General features: G+C 44.0%; 4 protein-coding genes across 6 annotated transcripts; all 4 read right to left on the reverse strand.

Moving 5' to 3' along the window:
* Window positions 1-773: 773 nt before the first annotated feature.
* LOC103993224 (AAA-ATPase At2g46620-like) lies at window positions 774-3,443 on the reverse strand. Its single transcript, XM_009413202.3, has one exon. The coding sequence runs from the start codon at window positions 2,486-2,488 to the stop codon at window positions 986-988; it is 1,503 nt and encodes a 500-aa protein (XP_009411477.2). The 5' UTR covers window positions 2,489-3,443; the 3' UTR covers window positions 774-985.
* Window positions 3,444-4,254: 811 nt separating this feature from the next.
* On the reverse strand, window positions 4,255-12,568 carry LOC135645844 (probable N6-adenosine-methyltransferase MT-A70-like). Its single transcript, XM_065164662.1, has 7 exons — window positions 11,316-12,568; window positions 10,107-10,205; window positions 7,710-7,793; window positions 7,277-7,629; window positions 5,722-5,938; window positions 5,300-5,379; window positions 4,255-4,876 (listed from the first exon to the last, which is right to left on the reverse strand). Exons 1-7 carry the CDS (start codon window positions 12,474-12,476, stop codon window positions 4,597-4,599), a joined length of 2,274 nt encoding a protein of 757 aa, XP_065020734.1. The 5' UTR covers window positions 12,477-12,568; the 3' UTR covers window positions 4,255-4,596.
* A 2,495-nt stretch (window positions 12,569-15,063) lies between these two features.
* Window positions 15,064-17,392, reverse strand: LOC103993221 (ycf20-like protein). Of its 2 annotated transcripts, none has more exons than XM_009413199.3 (2): window positions 17,069-17,392; window positions 15,064-15,560 (listed from the first exon to the last, which is right to left on the reverse strand). In XM_009413199.3, exons 1-2 carry the CDS (start codon window positions 17,233-17,235, stop codon window positions 15,119-15,121), a joined length of 609 nt encoding a protein of 202 aa, XP_009411474.1. In that variant the 5' UTR covers window positions 17,236-17,392; the 3' UTR covers window positions 15,064-15,118. The 2 variants fall into 2 exon arrangements, with proteins under 2 accessions (XP_009411474.1, XP_009411475.1); XM_009413200.3 differs by having other exon boundaries at window positions 17,000-17,212.
* Window positions 17,393-19,988: 2,596 nt separating this feature from the next.
* LOC135644904 (dof zinc finger protein 1-like) lies at window positions 19,989-21,758 on the reverse strand. Of its 2 annotated transcripts, XM_065162872.1 has the most exons (3): window positions 21,557-21,758; window positions 20,145-21,091; window positions 19,989-20,070 (listed from the first exon to the last, which is right to left on the reverse strand). In XM_065162872.1, coding segments are annotated over exons 1-3 (972 nt in total). In that variant the 5' UTR covers window positions 21,581-21,758; the 3' UTR covers window positions 19,989-20,069. The 2 variants fall into 2 exon arrangements, with proteins under 2 accessions (XP_065018944.1, XP_065018943.1); XM_065162871.1 differs by having other exon boundaries at window positions 19,989-21,091; window positions 21,557-21,724.
* Between the last annotated feature and the right edge of the window lie 596 nt (window positions 21,759-22,354).

Raw genomic sequence — 22,354 nt, forward strand, 5'->3', positions numbered from 1 at the left:
TGATTGCATGAACATTTATTTGAAGTTTGACATTTAGGGATCAACGAGCAGGTAACTGCTTTTACAGTCTATTTACTGTGCTGGATGTTATTGAGATAATATAGTAATCATATTTGTCTTCATCTGCTTTCGCTATATTTTGAGGCTTAGATTTTGTGTTTATTCAATGTTTGCATAATGACATCTCTGAGCATCTGTGGTGTGTTAATATTATTGGAGAGGCTGTGAAAAGGCGTTCTTAATTTGTGAAAGATTTGTTTTTTATTCTCTCATTAGAGTGTGCATGATATCATCGATAGGTTGTCTCTGTTTGGAATTCTTCCTACATAGTCTGGATTATAGTTTTGGAGAGACATTGGAAACACGAACTTACAGAATGTAGAATTATGAAGGAGAGGTAATAGTCGAATCTTGAGCTAGTTTTGTCTCTAGCCGGACAACTGGTGATAAGCTTCTGCTTTCACAAAGACGATAGATAGATGCACGCCGGCCGGCTGCCGTGGAGATGGGAGGGCAAGCAAGTCGCTGCAAGAAGATGGATCCGTCACAAGTGAGCCACATTCAATCCAGAGCTGCAAGCATCGGGTGCGAGGGCTATGGCTAACATGTATGAATCATCAGCATCGAATCTGCCCTCCTAGCCACTAGATCTGATCTCGAGTTCTGTGGCAGTGCCACGAGGAAATCTATCTGACCTCCGTTTCTGTGGCGCATTGCATTCCTTATCGACTTTGAACGCTCGTGTTTTGGGGCACATCCACAGGCCCAAACAATGAATGAATACAAAACTAGTTCTTCGCGAAAGCTAACATTTACAGTATACACACCAATTTCTTCCCTAAATCTTTCTACACTTTCGATGCTCCCATGTCGATCTCTCCAGATCAAAATTGATTGAAGCCCCAAACCGATTTCTTTAGTGATCACAGAGAGAGAGAGAGAGCGAGCGATATGTAGTCTTGCCTCCAGAAACCCAATTGATTCGTCAATGTGGATGATCTTTATCGAGCTTGTCCGGGGTAGCGCTCGCGGCCGACGCCGCCGGCGTCGCGTCTTCCTTCTTGCTCCCACTCTTCATCTTTATCATCCCATACAGCTTCTTGAACTCCTTGATTGACTCCTTGCCGAACCCCAGACCGCCGCCACCGCTGCCGCTGCCCGCCTCTGGGTCCTCCCACCGCCGCCCCGACCCGCTCTCGCTCGGGTTCCGCCCGGCGTTGGACGACGCCTGCTGCAGCGCGCTGATCACCGACTTGAGCGCCCGGTTGGGCGACCCACGGTTGGCCATCATGATCTCGCCGACCTCCGCCGGGCTGATCCTGGCGCCGCTGTGGAACCCCTCCTCCACCTGAGGGTACAGCTTGTGGTCCTTGAGGCCCAGGTAGCTGCTCGCCAGCGTCTTGAACGCCGTGAAGTCGCAGAGCGGGAAGTGGATGTGCACGTCGAGCCGTCCCGGCCGCAGCACGGCCGGCTCCACCCCCTCCATACCGCCGCCGTCGGAGCTCATCGTGAATACCATCACCCGCTCCTCGCCGCAGCACGAGAAGATGCCGTCCATGAAGTTTAGGATCCGGGTGAGCTGCGACTCGCCTTCCTCGCCGACGCCCTTGCCCTTGAGGTGGCGATCGAGGTCCTCGACCAGGATCACCGACCTGGGGGTGGTGCTGAGGAGGAGGGCCTTCAGGTCGTCGCCGCCGGCGGAGACGCGGGAGAGGTCGACGTCGTAGATGTCGTAGCCGAGGACCTTGGCCATGGCCGCCACGAAGGTGGACTTGCCGGTCCCGGGGCGCCCGTGGAGGAGGTAGCTCCGCCGCCAGACCCGACCGAGGCGGTGGTAGTATGCTCGACCCTTGAGGAAGGACTCCAAGTCGGCGCGGATCCGCGCCTTAAGTTCCGGGTCCATCGCCACCGTGTCGAGCGTCGCGGGGTGGGTGAACAGCACCGACCGCCACCGCGGGCCCCCGCCGTCGCCGGCGCCTACGGAGCTGGTGAAGAGCCTGACCTCCCTTCGCCGGAGCTCGAGGTCATCAGCGACGGACTCGACGTGCTGGAGGTAAGGCCGGAGGACGCGGGTGCGGTCCTGCCGGCGGAGGCGGAGAACGAGGCGGGGAACGCCGCCGGCGCAGGGGGCGTTGGTCCAGGAGACGCGGGCGCCGAGGAAGGAGTCAGTGGCGGAGTGGCCGGGACCGAGGAGGAGGAAGAAGTCGTTAGGCTTGCGACCGGAGGAGAAGAGGTTGGCGGCGGCCGCGTCCTCGAGGGAAGGGAGGGCGGCGACGTAGGCGGCGGCGCGGCGGTACAGGGGGTTCTCCTGCCCGCAATCGCTGTACCGCGGGATCTCGAAGTTCTGGTACGCCTGCGTCCGCTCCTCCACCCACCGCCACCACCGCCCCAGGCAGTGCACCAGCGTTTTGAACGATAGGACGATCCTCAGGAGCACCGCACCGCCCACCACAGCCATCACCACCGACGCTAAACTAATCGGTATCATCCCTCTCCCCCCTCACACAGAGCACAAAGCAGAGTCGTCGGAGGACGCGGAGTGGGAAGGAGGAGAGAAACCACAGCCGAAGGGGACGAGGACACGAAGCGTATAAAGAAGAGGGAAGGAAGTGTGTGAGAGACCAACTCATTTAACGCCCAACTTGTGTTCGCTAAAATGCCCGCCGTACGTTTGACGTTGCAAAACGACAACAAAGGCTCGAACACACGAGGCCGTCAAGGTATCTTCGGGAAACCACCATGGCGTGGATTGCACGAATTGGAGGAGCAATTAGCAGCCATGTACGCCGAAGCATGCCTCGTCATTGGCTGCAACATGTGTCACGGAACGGTTAGTGGATCTCGGGAAGACCATCTACGTGACATGGCGGGTCGCTTTGGCATTTAGGATGGGGCCCATTCATTGACTCCCGCGGGTCGGAAGTTGGTTCGGCCCAATAGTATTGATTGCAGGGAGTCAGACGCGGATTTGACGCGGTCGGGACAGCACCCGTTAAGCGAACGCAACCCACTGGTCGACTTGTCGTTGGAACTATTCAGGTGGCCATGTGATGCGTCGGGGCTTTGGTGGCTGTATGAGGCGGCAGGGAAGAGTGACAGTTGGAAGTGTCCCTCGGTGGATCACCGTTCGCTAGTTTGGGACCAGCACCGGAGCAGGTTAATCATGGACGCAGCGGATACCTAGTAGAACGTTCGAGGAAAAAGAAGAGGAGCAATCATGGGTTCGACTCCTCAAAAGATGCGAGGGTAGGGGGACCCATTGTTCATTCATCTCGCTCACGGGTCCGCACGACAGAGCTGGGAAAACATGGTGGAGTTCGGTGGGAAGATGATGATGCGGAGGAGGAGATGATGGGCTGTCTCCCGACGGCGGAGACAATGAGGAAAAGCAAACAGCTGGGATTGGAGACAGTCCCAACTCGTTCCGGTGTGAGTTGTTGAATATGGTGAAATTGTACAAAAAGGGATTGAGAAAGGATAGAGAGAGAGAGTCACAGAAACTAACTACTGCCATACGATTGATCTAAAGTCCAACTGAGCATCTTGGACACGACGGCATTTGACGGTATCAAGAAGTTGCATGTGTGCATTATTTTTCTCATTCATGGCAACTCATTTCGTCACTCTGCAGTAAGTAACGTAAACGTAATTATCAAACGATGAAAGAACTGTCGATATAGATGCAGAATATTATCGCTCTATATTTATGTCAACGTCAATATGATTATCGAGCAACGTCATTCTACATCTAAGTCGACATCAATATAGATGTCGAGCATCCAATGCAAAGCGACGAAAAGTCCATTAGGCAATTACGACGTTAACGCAGATATAAAACGATCCTCACCTCCCAACAACATCATTGTTCGTCACCACCGATTGAAACATTAAGAATATATTTTATCTTTTGTTTTTATGTTTCTGTTAGTTAACCGATCACATTAAGATAAATAAAACTATATATATATATATATATATATATATATATATGAATTAGTATCAAAACCAAAAGTTATTTTAAATTAGGTTAATAAGTCTTATTAATTTAATTTAAACATCTAGAGGCAGTTCTATGTATATAAGTTATTGCATAAAGTTGGATTATAAGAAGTTATAGATCAGTTTAGAGACACTGTGTGAAATCATAATTAAACCACATCTTTACCTCATAAGATAATTTTGAACCCATCTTGGAAGTGGAGAAAGGTTTGTTTGGATGCGTTTGACTCGACGCATTTTGAGTAAGTAAATGGATTGATGACAAAAACATGATTCATTTCTATCGTATAATATAAATTTTTTTTCCCCAACAAATAGTCAGTCCAAACCACTAGGTAACTATTAATACACAATCCACCTTCAAGATTATCTAATTCTACAGAGATCGGTTGGTGCTCAAGCATGCTCAAAACCTGTTCTAAATCATCTAGGAGAGCACAGTGAAACATACTTTAAGAAAGACTGGGATTTCAGGCCACTGCTGCACTTCTGAAAGCATCAAAGATGACAGTAGCAGTTCACAAAGCTTCAAGCCTGCTTCACATCGGATCGACGATGACTCTGATGCAGTGTGTTATGCTCCACAAAACTTTGCTACTAAGCTGCAGCTTCAGCATCTGGAGCAGTTGGTTTTCCAACAGATGCATAGCCAGCAGATGCAACTGGTTCCATAAATTGGTCGGTTGGTTGCTTCATCTCCATGCCTGCAAAAGGTGCCCTCATCTGAGAGGCGCTCGAGTCTGCGTCCATGGCAGAAGTCGTTCGGGTAGGTGATGCTGGCTGTACCTCCACATCTGGATAAGCAGCCTTGAACCTTGCCCTAAGACCCTCATCTACCAGCCGCACCCCCTGCAGTTGGTTGCCAAGTGACAGCCACCTGATTACAAGAGATCAACCATTAAATGGTACAGAAAGAGAAATACATCTTCAACAATATGATAATCTGCAAGGAATTCACATAGAGTAACAACAACATGAAGGAAAATGAAAAGGGGGTGCAACTTCTAAGTGGAACAATACATGCGAGAACATCATGTTCCGTGGTGTCAACCAAAGTTCTCCATGAGTTCACCAAGGAAAATGATCAAGAAATAACTCGGTAGCGGCTTATACATGAACCAATATGATAAGGATGTATTAAATGATGTATCTTGGGATCAAAATGAAAACCATTTTCACAGGCAGAACTCGAGCACATATATAAAAGCAAGCACCAATGCAAACACCGAGTAAAAGATATGCACATGTACAAAAGATTAGCTAAGACCAAGTAGACATGATATAGACTAGAAGGGAATACCCTGCATGCGTATTGTGCATACGAGCAAACAATTCCAACTTTCTCGTCCTCGGGCTAATTCTTTCCAGCATCGGGTACATCTGCAGTTCAAGCATGTATCAGTTGCAGCTAGCAGCCAGAAATATTACAATGGGCACAAGTGAGCATATGTCAGAAATATACCAAAAAATGTGAAGAGTTCAGGAAGCAGAATTTTCAAATTCAATCCCTTCATATTTACAAAATTATGTAACAAGATGTTGATGAAATCAAGAAAGAAGTAGCTGCGACAATGGGTCGTTCTCAAACGAGGAGGAAAGGGCAAGATACCAAAGGGGTTCTTATATCCTCACAACTATGATGTATGATAGATAATTTGTATGTCGATACATATTGTCTGTATTCAGTTACATAGAAAACAGTTACAAAATAGTATTTATTACCTCATCAGGTTTTCGGCTTGTTTCCCGAACTTCAGCTACAATAACATCGGTGTCAATGTTCCTGTTTACCTCAGGATTACCCTTTATTCCAACGAGGCAATGTTCCTTACTATGATTGAGCCAATGCCCTGTGCGTCCAGTTCTTATAATCCGTTGAAGCTGATTGGTCTTCACCCAAATGATTTCCTCGACACGTTTGTATCCCCAAAGCTCTAAACTGGTAAGAATATGAAATGCTTAGATGAGCTAATTCAAGATCCTCCTACCATCATGATACAAGTTGTTCGAACAAATAAATTTTGCATATTGCTCTGTAGTAGCAGAACAGAAAGAACACATACAATGATCTAATTGAATCAAAAATAGCAACGACTCATAATAATCATCAGAGAGTCTGAATCGATTATAATACAACTTCAATTTTGTTCAACCTGAAAGAAAATAACATAGCAAACTATAACTAATTCTTGTCACCATTTATTTCATGGATATGGTAAAAGTATTAAAAGCAAGACATGGTGCACTAAAGAGTTGAGATAACCATATCCTGAGAAACTGAATAGCCTCTTCTTGTATCAGCGAAAACCACTTGGTTAAATTGAATATTCAATTGGTGGTCACATAAACACAAGATTAGTTTTGATCAAGCATGAAGGGAATAAGTGAAGTTGTCCCATAATTAAGCTAAACTTATACCTCAGATAGTCAGATTGATACTTGTTTGGTAACTTTGGTTTACGAATGTAGGGATTTTGCTTTACACCTTCATCCAGACTAATGATATACAGAAGGAAATAAGTCATTCGACCATGTTGTTTAAATAGGTTATTCCATTGACTGTAGCCTTGCACTTAAATAAATGCATCCCTTTAACCAGTCAGTATCAATCTTACAAGACGAGGCCCTTTAAAGATTGATTATTACAGGACTATGTTGTATTCTCAGACTTAATCTCAATCCAAATAGCCCCTTAGTTTTCTTCTAGTAGTATTAAGTTTGGTCCAAGTTCTAACTTCTAAGTGGTATGAACTATGAAGCCTTGTATCGTGTAGCCAATAGTCGGTATGCTACTCTCCACCACTTGAATGTCTGATTGCAGATACAATTTTTATCATCAAAAGATAGGCTGTGTAATGCAGCAGAACTTCAAGATTCTAATTAAATGTTAGACCTATCAACTTGAATATCACTTGGTGTCATGGCCAAAAACAAGTACAGAGGATAAAAGATTGATGAGTAACATGAAAAATCAAAAGATTCATTTATCAAATAACATTGGCAGATAAACCATAAAACACCAAAATTAGAGTAAATAAGAAGTGATAAAGCAGGTTTAAGGTTCAGCTTTACAGGTGATTAAAAATATTCAATAGCTGCTATGAGTAGTGCAAGGAACAAAGGAATGAAGATCACAACACTTGAAGGCCTATGCATGAACATCATGTATGCTTTTGTGTCTAGAAATTTGTCAGTCATTGATGCCTTCAACCATCTATTTACCAAATCACACTATCAGCAAATTCTAAAGAAAATAAAGGAAATATATATAACTAACCATTCACGTCCAAGTTCCATTGCACGCCCGGTGACCCAAAGGAATATTAGGCCATCAGTTTGCAATGCAGGTACATTAAGATTTCTCATTTCATCATCAGCCATTGTACCATATGGCAATTCCATATGAATATCCCAAGGAGGGTCTGCCATGATAACCCCAAATTGTCCCAAAATGTCCATTCTGAAGTTACGGATATCACAGTTTATCCACTGGGGTTGACCAAGCTCAACTTCTGAACAATATTCAGCCCTTCGGGGTTTTATTGGCTTTGGAGGTGGAAGATTAGTAGATCCCAATATCATTGGAGCATCTGGTGTTTGGTCGAGTTCGTAATGAACATATTTGCAAGTCTGCCATGAATATGTTAAACGATGTAAACCAGGAAAGGAGAATGGGAATTAGTTAAAAATCAATAGAAAGTCAAGTTAACCTTTGTATGACGGCATGTATCGAGAAAAGAGCAGTCACCTAAATTTGTATCAGTATGTGGAGCAATAATACGGCGGAAATGAACCTGCTTGCAAATAAAGGAGAGATCAAAAACCTTCAACCAAAAAGCAACTAAGCTAAAAAATAAGGTCGTAAAATAGTGAGCCTTGATCTTCTGGAGTACGGCTTCATGTCAGGAAAGTTGTCATTGTTGCAATAACAAGTGAAAGCATAGGGAGTGCCAAATTGCTAAAGTCTAATAACATATAACACACAAAGTTACGAAACAAATTATTCCAAGCATTCAGCAATACCAACTTAGACATCCAATAAGGAGATGAAAACCAAGGAAAACTCGATTTACAACCAGTGATAAAAAGACATAATGACCCTAGAGATTCTAGGTGGCTTGCCTGGGATGCCCACTTGTCAAGTTTTAGTGTATATATCACAAGCAAAAAAACCTACTTCAATTTTTCATTCATAGAATTGGCCATATCAACAAAAGATTCAATGTCCTGAAAATTATGAAGACTAAATAAAACTTGGAAGAAGCAAGAAAGGACATCAGGTCATAAACCACCAAGAAATATAGCAAGAAACTGCCTTTGATGGAGCTAATTGCAGGTAGGATCCACATAGTCTATTACAAGTACTTGTGGTCATCATTAGGCTCTTAACTTTTTCATACTTTAAATAATTCTAACCTCTTTACTGCTGGTTGTCTTTGATTCAGTTTCATAATCTAAATCTACTCACTGAAACAGTCTATGTTTTCTGACACTTGATAAGTTTCTTCCTGTGCAACTTGAGATATCCTCAATATGCCAACAAATATTTCACCTGCATTCACACCAAATACATTGGCTTGCAAATGCATGGTTGTTCTGGTAATTATTTTTTCTTCTCTTGCAGAATTGACTAGAAAAATCATCTATTTAAGACTTCAATGTCATCATTAAGACCAACAAAAACATATGGCTTTAGTTCTCTAAGAAAGTCTTACTTTGTACCAGGGTTTGCAATTTCGATGTGCACCACCCAGTACGAGTGGTACATACCGATCCAAGACGATACTGATACACAGACCGCCCTCTACCAAGTGGTATCAGTGTTTTGACCGATACCACCTTGGATTTCGACCGTTATCAAGGCGTACTGGTTGGTACGCCCTGACGTGATAGATAAAGGTATTTTTAAGATTTTAGGGTATACCGACAGTACATACTAGTACGTACCAGACCAAGCAAAGCTCGGTATGCCAATACGAACCAGTATTCAAAACCTTGCTTTGTACACACATTGAACAGTTGATGTAGATCCTTCAAATATTTCATTTCGAGTGTAGATAAAGATGCACTCAACTAAAGCAGACAAGAAATAGACTATGCTCCTAGTCTCACACAAGCACATAGGATTCAAAGGAGAACCTAAGGTATGTGCCTCTTGCACCTAAACACACCCACAACACATGAGGATCTATATTTCTTAACTTTATATATTTCTTCTTCGAGCAACCGGATGATCTTATCAGAGTTTTAAGTTTATTTCTGAACATGTGACCCATCTGAACCATTAAAGAATCCAAAGTGCTACGCAGAAAGATGGAATTAGGTAATGGCTTTCTTTGCTGAGGAATGTTCCCACTGTTGGCATGGTAGCACCACATGCGATGCCAGACGAGCCGATTTCTGAACAGATAAAACAGGATTCACAGAATTTGCATCCTGGAAACTGAGAGGATGTACAGAGATCCATATAATCTTAAGATGGTTTACACTGAATATAGTACCTGAAAAATTATAAAGAAGCGAGAGAATGACACACCGAGGAACGTTCTTGCTTACACACACTAAGTTCAAAGGTAAACAGGTCTTCAAAAAATTAGCAACTTAATAGATTGAAGAGATTTATAAATGTCAATAGAATCCAACTGTCTATATCTCTTACTGTTTGCTATGTTGAGGTAATTAAAGGATGCACACAGAACAGTGACACTGACTTAAAGTGTGGTTTCAGATATCATGAGATTGGTAGAAGGCCTAATGAATGTATTAAAATTGGAGTTCATAAAATTCATGATTGATTCAACTTAGTTTAGTCAATAATGCAGCTGTGCCATATATATGTTGTTGCTTGAGTAATGTTCATATTAATGATACCAACTAGAAGGTAACAACCAAATTTGTGAACTCGTCTCTGTTCACTTGTCTGCACATGACAAAATAAGATAACCAAGAACAGTAAAGCAAATAAAACAATGATAAGACACACTTATATTAACCTGATGCAAGTTGTCAAAATGTAATTTACAAATAGAACTCCTGACCTTCCAGTAACATGGCAAATGGCAATGATTAGCATGCTACTCTTACAAAATCTCAACTATAACACTAACCTTATCACAAGCAACAAAAGAACCAGTTTGGCGACGGCAGTCTTCCTTAGTTAAATTAGAGCAGTATTCCTTGAGTTGAGAGCCCCCTTTTGTCTTGAACTGAGAAAAGGATTGCCTGGCTTAGAGTCGGTAATGCAAGCAACACTAACCAATAAATCACTAGAAGATATCCTTCATATTTATTGAACAGATGATATATGCCAAGGTCTGCAGATTTCAATATGCATGTCAATGCATGAAGAACTACATGTCAAAGCACGCTTCTCAGACTATCAAACAAAGCAAGCCAGGTTACTTTCAATATTAATATAGAATATCAGCATTACACATTAAAATAGAATGAGAGATTTATGATTGTGAACACAAACTAGATATTAGGCCTCTTCCGAAATGTTATTTATAATCCATTAAATATTGCAAGTTGCCAACTCAAGTTGAAATGGCAACTTCACAGAGAATTGATCAAGTTTTCCAATCAAATTAACTAGCATGTTCAAATTGACCAAATGGAAGTCCAATTGTGCCATGTCATAACATGCACCTGAGATCAATCATGTCCCTTCCTTTACAGAATACTCACTTGAATGTTTTTCCTCGCAACCCTAATTAGTATGAACTATTTGGAGGCTTATCAAAAGCCTCAGGCAGAACCTAAACATCGAAAGGCCACCTCATACGCCAACCAAGTGTGGCATTCAATGATGTTTTTTTCCATCACTCAGATAAACTAGACCAACAAAAAAGACCAAAATGGAGACAGGCTACACTAAATTCTGTGTTTCTTGTGTCCAAAATTTGCATTTGAGAACAACACTAAAAGTTGAAACAAAAGTTGGATCTTCCAGAATCCTTCATGAGCATGACTCTAGTCCATCTAAAAGCCAAGCTGGAAGCATGGCTTGTTGTATAAAGTATAAACATAAAATGTTAAAAGGATAGAACAATTGCCAATTAAGACAAATGACCACTTTCCTATCTAAGACAGCATTCTAGCAGCCACAGTTAAGCAAGCATTTATCATAGAAGTTACAGTTTTGACACGTCCCGAAGGTAAAATTGCTCTCCAAATCCGAACCATTAAGCAGCTGTAATGACCCCAAGATTGATTTAGAATCATATATCATCTTTCTTTTACTATATGAACTGATGCTTTATGTAGAATCGATAGGATGCAAAGAGCCGCAATAAACTAAAGTGAGGTATCCAAACCTTGGCAGCAACAGCAGTCTCCCTTGCCGTAGGGCGGTGAATGAGATCCAAAATCTCCTCTCCTGTCTTCGACATCTGCAACTCCCTGAATGTCTTCTTATTCAACAATGCCTCGAGATCCTTTAGATCATCTTCCTCGGAGCTTTGCTTCGGCGTCGCCAGATTAGGGCCACCCGGAGTGTTACCAGGTCCCATGAGTGGCCTCTGAAGGGGAGTAAATCCCATCATCCGTGGAATCCCCATCATGCCGACCACTCTAGGCGCTCCCCTCGGACCAACCAAAGGCGGACCACCAGACCCAGGAAAGATATGGGGCATTCCAGCGAGATGGGTGTCGGAAGGCCCCATCCACATGTCCGGCGACGGACTTGGCATCGTCATGGAAGTATTATCGACTCCGGCCATTGTTGGGACCTGGGACTGACTATTCCCCTTGCTCGAGCTGGGTTCCGTCGACGGTGGACGTGGTGGCGGCTGCTGACCCTGCGAAGAGCTCTCTGGAAGCTCCTTGAGGAGTTTGTTCCGATCGATGCCCCAAATCATCAGCGTGGTCTTCCCGTTCACGGTGAACTCCTCCAGCTGCACTCCACCGCTCTCCTCGGCGATTCGCCGGAGCGCCATCTCGACTGCAGAGATCGGCCCGACATCCCCACCGAGATCAGCCAGCGCAGCCTTCTCGGCAGGGGTGGCCGAGGACTGGTCGTTCTCCAGCCGCCGAAGCAAAGCGGCGGAGTCGATCTCGGTGAAGGGTACGAGCTCCAGGAGGCAGACGGCGACCATGGTGCGGACGACAGAGAGGCGGTCGCCGCCAGCGGAGCCGCCGCCCTCGGCGCCGGGGGAGGGCGGCGAGGGCTTGGGGCGGGTGCGTGGTAAGGTGCGGGCATCAGGGAGGTGGCGGCGGCGGGGGGTGAGGGGATGGTGATCGGAGGGGGGTTTAGGGGTGGGGGAGAAGGGGCGGCGGTTGAAGGAGGAGATAACGCGGAGGGAGACGTCGAGGGAGCAGGCCAAGTCGGGAACGAGGGAGTGGAGGGAGAAGAGGAGCTCCTGCTGCGACTGGCGGCGGGCCGCGATGGCGTCCTCCATCTGTTGGCGCATCTCCTTAACGGCGGCAACGTCATCGCCTCCGTCGCAGCCGCCGCCGCCGTTTCGCTGTGGTTCCATGTCTCTCGCTTTCGAGATCGAACCGAAACAGCACCGAGGCGGCGACGTACTTACGCTCTCTGCTGCTCCGATACGGATTCCGACTCGAATTCCTTGTGCACGTGCGATGCATGCCCTCTCAGCAGGTATTTAAATTATTCCTAGAAAAAATAATTATTATTTCAATTAAGAAAAAGTCACGAATTTTGTTTTATGTGAATTAAAAATGTTTTTTTTTTATTTACAAATTCTAAAGCTGAGTCTACAAAAGGAGAAAAATGGCATCTTACACTATATATATATATATATATATATATATATATATATATATATATATATATATATATATATATATATATATATATTTATTTATGACATTTGTATTCAAATTTTAATTCAATAGATGATAGTATAATTTGCCTCATTATTTGCAAGTATAAAAAATAAATATTTTTGGAGAGGAAAAGGTCTTTGTGAATAGAATTGTTCGTCACATGTTCAAGACATGGGCTGCAGCTATTGTTCCTTGGAAACTCCGTTAAGCTTTCATGGCTTCGTTTGCTAACGTGTTGACAGCATTAGCGACTTCTTTGATCCGTTCTGATATCTTGATCAGCAGGAGCGACGCTACTGTGATGATGGACATGGCTTCCATCGAGGGCTTGATCGATATTGACACTGTAGAATATTAATCTATTAGATTATATACAATGGCATAAAATATATTATAAATATAATTATATTTTGATTATAATATTTTATCAATAAAAAAATTTTAATTATGATATAATTATTTAAAATATTAAAATTAAATATATTAATTACTTATTTATAAATAGAAATAACCTCATGCAAATTCAAGACTACACCATACAAATTAGTTATTGATAGATTATATATCACTCACGGTACATTTATAGATAAGATAAAAGTTTTTTAGATTACATCAAAAAATATGCATGATAAATTTAATCTATTGTTACTTAATTTTAATTTTTAATATTAATTTTTATATAATAATAATAATAATAATAATAATAATAATAATAATAATAATAATAATAATAATAATAATAATAATAATAATAATAATAATAATAATAATAATAATAATATAATCATGGTTTTTGTGCTTACATGTTTTTCATGATTTATTGCTTAAAATGTATATATCACCTCCTGTATTATGTTGTTCCTTTCTGCATGTGGCAGATCAACATTCCGAGACTTTTTCATTGATCTTAAAGTGCTTGACACTTCTCTCAACCACTTTTGATGAGTCGAAGCTCAATCTCATGCAAGCATTACCGAGGTGTTTCTTCGTCCGACCAAACATTACGCTTCTTCTTCTTCTTTTTTTCAACCTCTTCATGTGAGAAAAATACAGAACCTTCGAGGATCGTCGCCTACCATTCCGCATGAACTCCTCCTTCCTCATCAGTCATGAGAGCATGTCTCGGAGGATCAATCGAAAGAAAAACTGCACTCATGTTTGCGAGGAGCGAAACAAGTGATGTATGATAAGAGCACGTAATTAAAGTGACTTTGTCATGAAGTTGTGAGAGTTTAAAGGTTTATACAAGGAAAGAGAGCAGTCGTAAAGTATGGTATCCAAGAATGTAAAGGATCGACATCATGCAAAAGGTATCACTATCTTTTCCATTAGTAATATGTTATTAGAAATCAGCTGTGTACGCCAAAAATTGAGGGGCTAATTAAGTTTAACTTGCACTATATTTGATGACGAAGAAAAGGAATACAATAGGGCTCATTCGAGTCGATCAATCCGATTTAGCTCAACCTAAATTTTAGAGTTAGAGACAACATGAAATTCATAATCATTTTAAAATCATTTTAATATGGTATGATGAGTGTATTACTATTAATTTTAACGTAATCATTTTGATCAAGAGTTAGAGACAACATGCAATAAAAGCTTTTGAATTAAACCAAGAAGTTTTCACATCGCGGAGTCTTCCACCACGAAAACAAGTTCGAGCACCAACAATTATGGTGTGAAGATTGTGATTGGCGATGACAGAAAAGAACTAGAGGAACTGAAAAAAAAAAAACAAAGCTACTGAAAATGAAAGATATTTTAACTCATGATGACGAAAAAGATCGGAAGCAAAGAAGCAGGACGGCAATCACTATCTGCATCTCCTTTTACTCCATTGCTGCCGAAGAAATAATCAGAATCTGCTACCTCAGAGTTTAATAGTTGATATCTAAACAATAGCAGGCACCATGAACAACACACTTCTTGTGACGCCTACTTGCATACCAATGGCTGCACCACAAAGTTGTTGATCCATCCATCAAGAACAGAACCTCTTCAAACACGACCCAAAATAACTCATAGCAAACATAAGCAATTTCGTCATTGAACCTTGATAGTTCCTGCAGCTCCTGGATTTGGAAATGTTAGGCTCATCGAACCGGTTCAGAACATGCTTGAGAAGACACAAGACTATTAAGCGTTTAAAGACATTTTAGAGCAAATAGAAGAACATGGAAAAGGAAAAAAAAACTACGGCACATCGAAGTCAACCAGTTGGCTCAAAAACAGCAGAACCCAGGGGAACTCCAGGCAATTGCCAAGCGAATCTGAAGAAACCAGGAAAGCTATTATTGATATAGCCAGGTCGAGAAACATTCAAGTTCTAACTTCCTAGCTTGAAGGCATCAACAAAGAGACCCAAGCATACACCAGCTTTCCAGTAGTTCACCATCACAATTAAGTTCTGCAACCTCCCTACGGGCGTAGTGAATGGTTTTCTATACATGAGCATGCCAATTCCCTCGATCACAGCCACCACCACGCCAGCCACCAGGACATCCCAGTCACCGGTCTGCCCTAGGATTGTTGCTAAAGCATTGGCTGTGTAGAAACCCAAGAGGAGGAGGAATATTTTCATCGGAAAGTTCTTCCGAGCAGCATTTAACTTTTCAAGAAGCTGTGCAGCAGCGGCTCGTACAATAGTGCCCAATCGAGTCCTGCCAAGCCCTGCATTATCCCCTAGGTTCTCTTGACCATTGCTACTAGGGGATCCACCTGTATCCAAGGCAAGGGCGGTCCTCCACCTGTAGCTTCTCATCTGATAACTAGTTTTCAAAAGGGGGAAAAAAAAAGAGTCAACTTATGAATTAATATCTGATAACTAAAATCCAGAACAGGAAAAAAAAACATATGCAATCACTAAAATACGGAATTAGGCTGATTTTTAAACCATCATATCTAGATAAATAACCAAAAATCCAAGAATTACTGGTAGTCTACAAAGTGTTCGATACGAAAAATGTCTTTGGCTGTCATGTCAAACGGTTGCCTCTTCCTATAACAGAATCTACATAAGAAGCATCTTTGATTGTTCTTAAGAAGAACTATGCATCTCTAATTAATCTCAGTAAGAAGCATGTTTACTTCCAAATGTTGGATCAGGCATATGGAAATGTCATATTATTAGTCACCCCGTTGCAATTTCATATCACAATACTTTGATTGAATCTTATGAAACGAAAGGACCACTACATTGTCAAACCAGTGAAACTTAACACATTACAGATTGAAAGAGAAAATTAGCCTAGAAGAGATTGATGAGGTGCCGACAAGAATTTAAAGCACTAGCGCTAAATAATAATCTAAAGTTCCACAAAACAACCTACATAATCTCACTGTCAGACATCAATAGAAAAATTACCACCATCACCGAAAATTTTTTGTGATAATAAATAGCGAAAGTAATAGATTTTTAGTCAGGTTAGGTATCAGGAATTCATCACAAAACACAGTCTTATTGCTTCTGCTGCTGGTGAATGCCAAGAAAATTAAAATGAGAAGCTTATTCAGGAATGTCAGATAGTCTCAATTTTCACTGATCCAAGTACAGCATTCAGTCATGGACTGTGTTGCAAGGTTGCATCTTCTGCAGTTTTACTTCCTCTTTCAAACGATCGACATGAGTGAAGCACTTTCGGTTAGAAAGTGTTTCTCTAACTCAAGTAAATCACTTACCATGCAGAACAATCATACAAGCTAAAAGTTTCATCTCCAAGTAACCATACTGATGATAAAAGCTCTTTCAATCAAACTAATGGGGATGAGCAGTGTTCAGCTTGGTTCAGTAAGCAATGATTTCTAAAACCAAATCCTAGCTTCATTTGAGCTTACAACAGGCAACTTTGAGGACATTGAGTACAATGTATAGATCCATTTTAAGCTCAACCTCGACATGGTAGTCATCCCGATCACCAATTAGCTTCTGAACCATTGAATTTCCAAGGACCATTTTTGGTTTTATGATTGATGGCTTTGAACTTTCAAATTATTCCTAAAATCTTACAAAGAACGTAATTTTTCTTGATGCTTTTCCGTATTGGGAGAGCAAAAGAGAACCCTAACCACCATGCGGCTAGCTTTTCGACTATAAATAGTAGAGAGAGAGAGAGAGCGAGAAGATGAATCGAGAACAAGAATAGAACATTAAAGCTCAGAATTCTCCATTGGAATCCCTAATTTAAACGCCTACCCAAATTTCACTCACCCCATTCAATTCTCTTTTTCTCTTCTCTTGGTATGCATCATGCGGAGGAGATAAAGAAAGGCGGCAGACCTCTTCGTTTCTTGGATGATGCCGAGCTTCGCCGGGGGCCGGCAAGTACATGGCGCCATATTCCCCCACCGCCAAGTCGCACCGCCGGTCGGGGGGAGAAGGGAATGCCTCTCAAGGCACTCCGAGTCCACCGACGGCAGGAACCGCTGCGCCAAGATCGGCGTCATGCCACCCCCGTCTCGAAATCTAAAGATTGTCCAACAAACGCTGCTGCTTCGCGGGCCAAGCGAAATCTCTGTGCGAGGATCCAAGACGCAGCTTGGCCTCAGATCATCGATCGATCTGACGAACTAAGCCTATTGTCGTCCCCCTGTCGTCGTCGAACGAAGCGGCCAGTGTTCATATGGGCCTTTAACGGACCAAAGGATTCTGTTAATGGGCCGAACCGAAACATTCGTTTCCGTTCGCCAAAAGCATTTTGCCACCAAAGCCTATTTGTTTCCTAAGACCGTTCAATGGACGCCTAAGATGCAAGCCTATTCTTCCGAGCACGCTTGCCATCATTGTGCCGGTTGTTCACCGCAGGAACTCGGCTCGTCCTTGTAATCAAAGCAGGCCAACCAATGCAGTGCCCGATATATGTCTCAGAAGGATATCTTCTCATGCCATCCGGTAGTGGTCCATCAATCCTTTACTTGATGGCTTTCTTGCAGAACTCTGCACAACAATGGATATCTCCACGAACTGTGTACTGGTCGTGGTAAATGAGACTCCCTCCCACAAGCCACTCATGTTTTGCTGTGAGGAGTCTTGGCAGAAACAGGAGAGAAACTACATGTTTCTCTCCTTTCTGGATAATGCTAGACCTTCGATACGAGACAGCAGTTAACTTCCTGTTCTCCAGCAAACGAAGATGGTGCACCCCATGCATTGGATTCACATGCCGATTCACTGTTTCTGAAGGGGCCCCTCGATGGAAGAAGGAAGAGGAGCAACAGGGAGATCATTCTATCATGACGTTGTCTTGTTCTGGTGTCTTGGAACTTGGTGACTGATGTTGATCGAAGTCCCCTCTACATCTTCCATCTTTCATATAAGACAATCGGAAACAAGGCAAGCAGATCAATCATCAAAAATGATAACGCCATTGGTTTGATTAGGTAAAATCCGTCAGCACCTCCTGTTCCACCACAAGCTTAGATCGTAGAATTCATATCATTATCATTATAGGAGATGATTCAGTTCAACCCTTTTAGTCTTTTTAGAATTAGCTCTTTGATTTTTGGACCCCTTTCTCTCACTCTCTCTCCTTGTGGCTTGTTGAATCTACAGCACCAAACAGAGAAGAAGCAGCAGCAGCAAAGATAGTGAGAGCATGAAATAAGAGATCCGACAAGTTCACGTGTTGATTCTTTGTCACTCGTACGTGAGAATTAAAACAGTGATAACATGGCGTCGGCACGAGTACGTTCGTCTGCTAGCTAGCGAACGCTGAAGCTCTGCGACAGTCCAATCGGGCCCTCGGCAAACCATTCAATGCAGCAGCTGTAGAATACCTTTCATTACCCAACCTATCCTTCCCTCAGCTGAATCATTGGATACGGCTTGCGTTGCATGCTCACAGCTTGGATTCCCTTCCATTCCATGTCGTCATGCTGATCATCATGATCCATCCATTATTACCTCTTAAAGGAGGGGGGAAAACTATGCGATACGTAGTAGAATGCAAGGCGTACTAGAATGGGGTAAGAGAGAGAGAGAGGGAGATGCGACGACAGCAAATCAAAAGGTCATGAATGCGTCAATAATGCTGATGAAAACGAAGGACTTTGGTACGAGCATCAAACGGAGACGGCAATGGATGTTCCTTGACTGGAAACTCGAAGGGTAGACGTTCCATTTACTGGCGTAATTGGCGGACCTCGAGTGGCATGCAGACAAGCAACAGCGTCACCAGATCATCAAAAGCATGTGAGGTTACATGGAGTGGGTGGCACGCCTTACTTAACGCCTACCTATCCCTGTTGGCTTATGGTGATCACAGCATGGGAGGTCCCTGTGGGAAAGACAATTCGATGGGGAAGATGAACTTAGGCAGCATGTGAAGAACAGACATCGTAGAGAAACTTGGATGTCGCTCACCTTCGGTAACAGAGCCTTTATTGTATGAAATAAGTAGCCACGTGTTGGTGTCAGCATCAAGACGAAGAAGGAATCATTCCCCATACCTCATCCCTAGGGGAATGTTTGCAGAGGTCCCACATGTGAGTGGCTTCTTGGTAATCATGCATGGAGATGGTGTGTGTGGGGGAAGGAATCATTAGTGTGGGGAAGCCAAGCTTGCATCAGTCTATGTTACATGAGGCGAGGGGAAGGGAGGGACAGAGGGGATGTGTCTTCCAATATCATAATGGAAGCAGAACAGTCACCTAACACACACACACACACACACTCGAGTATATGTAATCCATGCGAAGGGGAAGAAGTACTTCGAGGGGGTGGGGGAAAGGGGAGTGCGGCCATACCGACTTATTCCTTGGCTCTCCGCTGCTTCTCTGAGTGCGTTCACAGCTGGAGGAATCTCGATGGGGATGATGAGACATGACATCTCAGACCGGACGCAGAAGGGAAAGGAAAAATGACAGATAAAAAGCCAGTGAATACCATGAATGCTAACGCACGTTGTATCCTCAACCCCTTGTTCCGAGTGGTAGTAACATAAACAAAGAAGTGGGTGGGTAGTTTTCGCTTTTGCCCTAAGCTAGTTCTGGTCCATGCAAAGTCCACACTGTTGCTACAGTATGAGCTGAATACCAAATCCATGAAAGCACAAAGGATCCCCATTCTTCTCCCATGCTTTTCAGTCTGTGGTGCAATGATCCCTACCAGCAAGAAAAGACACCCTCCCTCTTGAAGCCAACCCAAAAAGAAGCTTCACATGTCCATGGTGACGAGAACAGGGAGTAGTGATGGAAAGAAATGGAGGAGAAGGAACCTCATGTATCTTCTTGTCCTCTGTTAGTCCTCAGGAAATCCCGAATAAAGTGGTTCAATACCATCATCTGAAACCAGAGCAGAAAGTAAATACACGCTCGAATTTTAGCTTTTGCTTCTTGGAATCAAGGAATGCTTCTACCATGAGCCTCCTCCGCCCATCATCCCGTTCCAGAAGCCAGGAGGATGACCACCTTGGCTCCGGTTGTTCTCGAACTCAGCAGTGCTTGTATGGACTCCTGGCTTCAGGTCCTCAAAAGGGAACAACAGCCTTCCACCGGCACCCTCCTGCAGCCCCTGCAATGATTCATACCCACCGGTACCCCCTTCTCCTCCCCCTCCGTCAATGCCTTCCATCGGGAAGCTAAGGGCAGGAGCCCTGAAGTCCTGCAACCCGAACCCGGTTGGGTATTCCGGCAGCGTCATCGGCACGAATGGCCCAATCCCTCTTGCGGTCATACCACTGCTCAGTAGCTCCATGGCAGACAGAGCACCAACAGCATTGCATGGGTTGCTGCTGTTGTCGGTGTTGCTACTGTTGTTGTTGTTGTTGACTGTAGTGCTCTCCAAGCCGGGGAAGTCATTGAACTCAGGGAGTGTAGGGTGAGGGAAAGCCAGGTTCAGGTCTTGTCCCTCATGGAACTTGTGAGAAGCAGAGAGCGAGATGGGAGGGGGGACGAAGTCGGTTGGGAGCTTTTTAGGGTTTGACACTACTGCAGATGTAGCGGTGGCGGTGGAAGAGGTGATCATGGAGGCGGCGGCGGCGGCGGTGGTGGTGGAGGAGGAGGAGACGGAGGACCGCTTGTTCTTTCTCGAGCCACCGCCTACAGGAACGTTTCTGAGAGACCCACCCTCGGTCCAATATCTCCTGCAGGTCTTGCAGAAGTACCTGGGCTGAGTAAGGCTGTAGTTGTTGTAGTAGCAGAACTTGGTGTTGGTGGAATTGCACCGGGGACAGCTGAGCGCCTGCCCCTTGTGCGGCCTGGCCCTCCTCTCCGTCACCTGCGGCCTGGCCGTGGTGCAACTATTACTCCCGCTGGTGGTGGCGGTGGAAGACACCATCTCCGCGGGCTTCACCAGCCCTATTTCCTGACAACACCCACACCCCCCATAAGGAACACTAGACGTCACCAAAGAACTTTAGCAAACACAGACTACAGATAGATAGGTTTCTTGAGATCAGAAACGATGTGAGGTTAAGAAAAAGAGATGGAAAAAGATCGAAGCAAAGACAAGATGAAAGGGAAATCAGATGCACTTTATTCATCAACAATGTCAAAGCAAAGTGGCCTTTTTCATGTCACTGCTTTTATTGCACGAACTGCGGAGGGGGGAGGGAGAAGCAAAAGGTATTCCAGAGAGGAGGAGGCACGAGAGAATTAAAAGCAGATTAGGAGAGGCGAGGGTTGCAAGCTTCCAACACAAAGATCCACATCAATTTCAACACAGAGCATCAGGTCCTCCGACATCCACACCCAGCGACATAAGACCGAAGAGATCCCAAAAGCCAACCACGGAGTCACACCCAGATCTCGAGTCGTTAGATGTACGTACCTGATGCCACTGAGCAGTATCCATGGCGGCGCTCTCACAAGGCGTCAGGATCGCCAGGAAGAAGAAGAAGAAGCAGCAGCAGGTGGCCGGAGAGAGAGAAAGAGAGGCGGAGCTTAGAGAAGGGAGCTATGACGGTGGTGCCGGCACGGATGGACTTGAGGGAGAGTAGCCAGCGATGGGATTCCAGTCGTCCAAAAGTCGTATTATTCTCGGGCTGGTATTTTAATGCCACCATTTCCATTTGCGTGGGCGTCTTGTCGATTGCTGCCTGTTCGCTTGTCCCGTCTGAGTGGATTGCAGTGTGTGATTCCACCACACTGCGGCATACGGTGCATCGGCGCCGAGGGAAGTCGGTGGCGTGATCAGCACGTGTTTCCATGGGAGACTATCACCGTCGATCCTCCGACGTCCGATCATTAGTTATCGACCTGCGAAATGTCATTAGGTGAATGTAATCGATTGATTAAGGAGTTAACGAGGGGCCTTTATGGGTACAACAAAGTGGGGCCCTCGCAGATAAGTAGATGGCGGTGATTAACCAATTAGAAAACACATAAATCATTAGGGCCTGTCACCAGCCATCATTCGCCATCAATTGGTTGTTGGACACGCCATCATCGATGACATTCTCGATTGATCGGACCCAACGCTGGAGGGAGGACTTCGGTGGGTCGTTGTGAAGTTATCATCTTGGCTTAATGGAATCGATCCTTCTCGTCGACTCCTCTCGAGTCCAAGCAAGAGCGAAGAAAATTGTGGCAATCAATATTTTTATCCCGTAAAATTCGAATCTAAACT

This window comes from Musa acuminata, chromosome BXJ3-8 (assembly GCF_036884655.1).
Source record: "Musa acuminata AAA Group cultivar baxijiao chromosome BXJ3-8, Cavendish_Baxijiao_AAA, whole genome shotgun sequence".
Taxonomy (NCBI): domain Eukaryota; kingdom Viridiplantae; phylum Streptophyta; class Magnoliopsida; order Zingiberales; family Musaceae; genus Musa; species Musa acuminata.

Excerpts from the sequence above, each read along its gene's own strand:
- LOC135644904 (XM_065162871.1), bottom strand. The coding sequence starts at position 21,580 with ATGGATACTGCTCAGTGGCATCAG. Across the intron at positions 21,092-21,556 it reads ATACTGCTCAGTGGCATCAG|GAAATAGGGCTGGTGAAGCC; the intron begins GTACGTACATCT and ends GGGTGTTGTCAG.
- LOC103993221 (XM_009413199.3), bottom strand. The coding sequence starts at position 17,235 with ATGACGCCGATCTTGGCGCAGCGGTTCCTGCCGTCGGTGGACTCGGAG. Across the intron at positions 15,561-17,068 it reads ATCATCCAAGAAACGAAGAG|TTATCAGATGAGAAGCTACA; the intron begins GTCTGCCGCCTT and ends TTTGAAAACTAG.
- LOC135645844 (XM_065164662.1), bottom strand. The coding sequence starts at position 12,476 with ATGGAACCACAGCGAAACGGCGGCGGCGGCTGCGACGGAGGCGATGAC. Across the intron at positions 7,630-7,709 it reads ATACATGCCGTCATACAAAG|ACTTGCAAATATGTTCATTA; the intron begins GTTAACTTGACT and ends TATTCATGGCAG. Across the intron at positions 5,939-7,276 it reads ATGGAACTTGGACGTGAATG|TTTAGAGCTTTGGGGATACA; the intron begins GTTAGTTATATA and ends TATTCTTACCAG.
- LOC103993224 (XM_009413202.3), bottom strand. The coding sequence starts at position 2,488 with ATGATACCGATTAGTTTAGCGTCGGTGGTGATGGCTGTGGTGGGCGGT.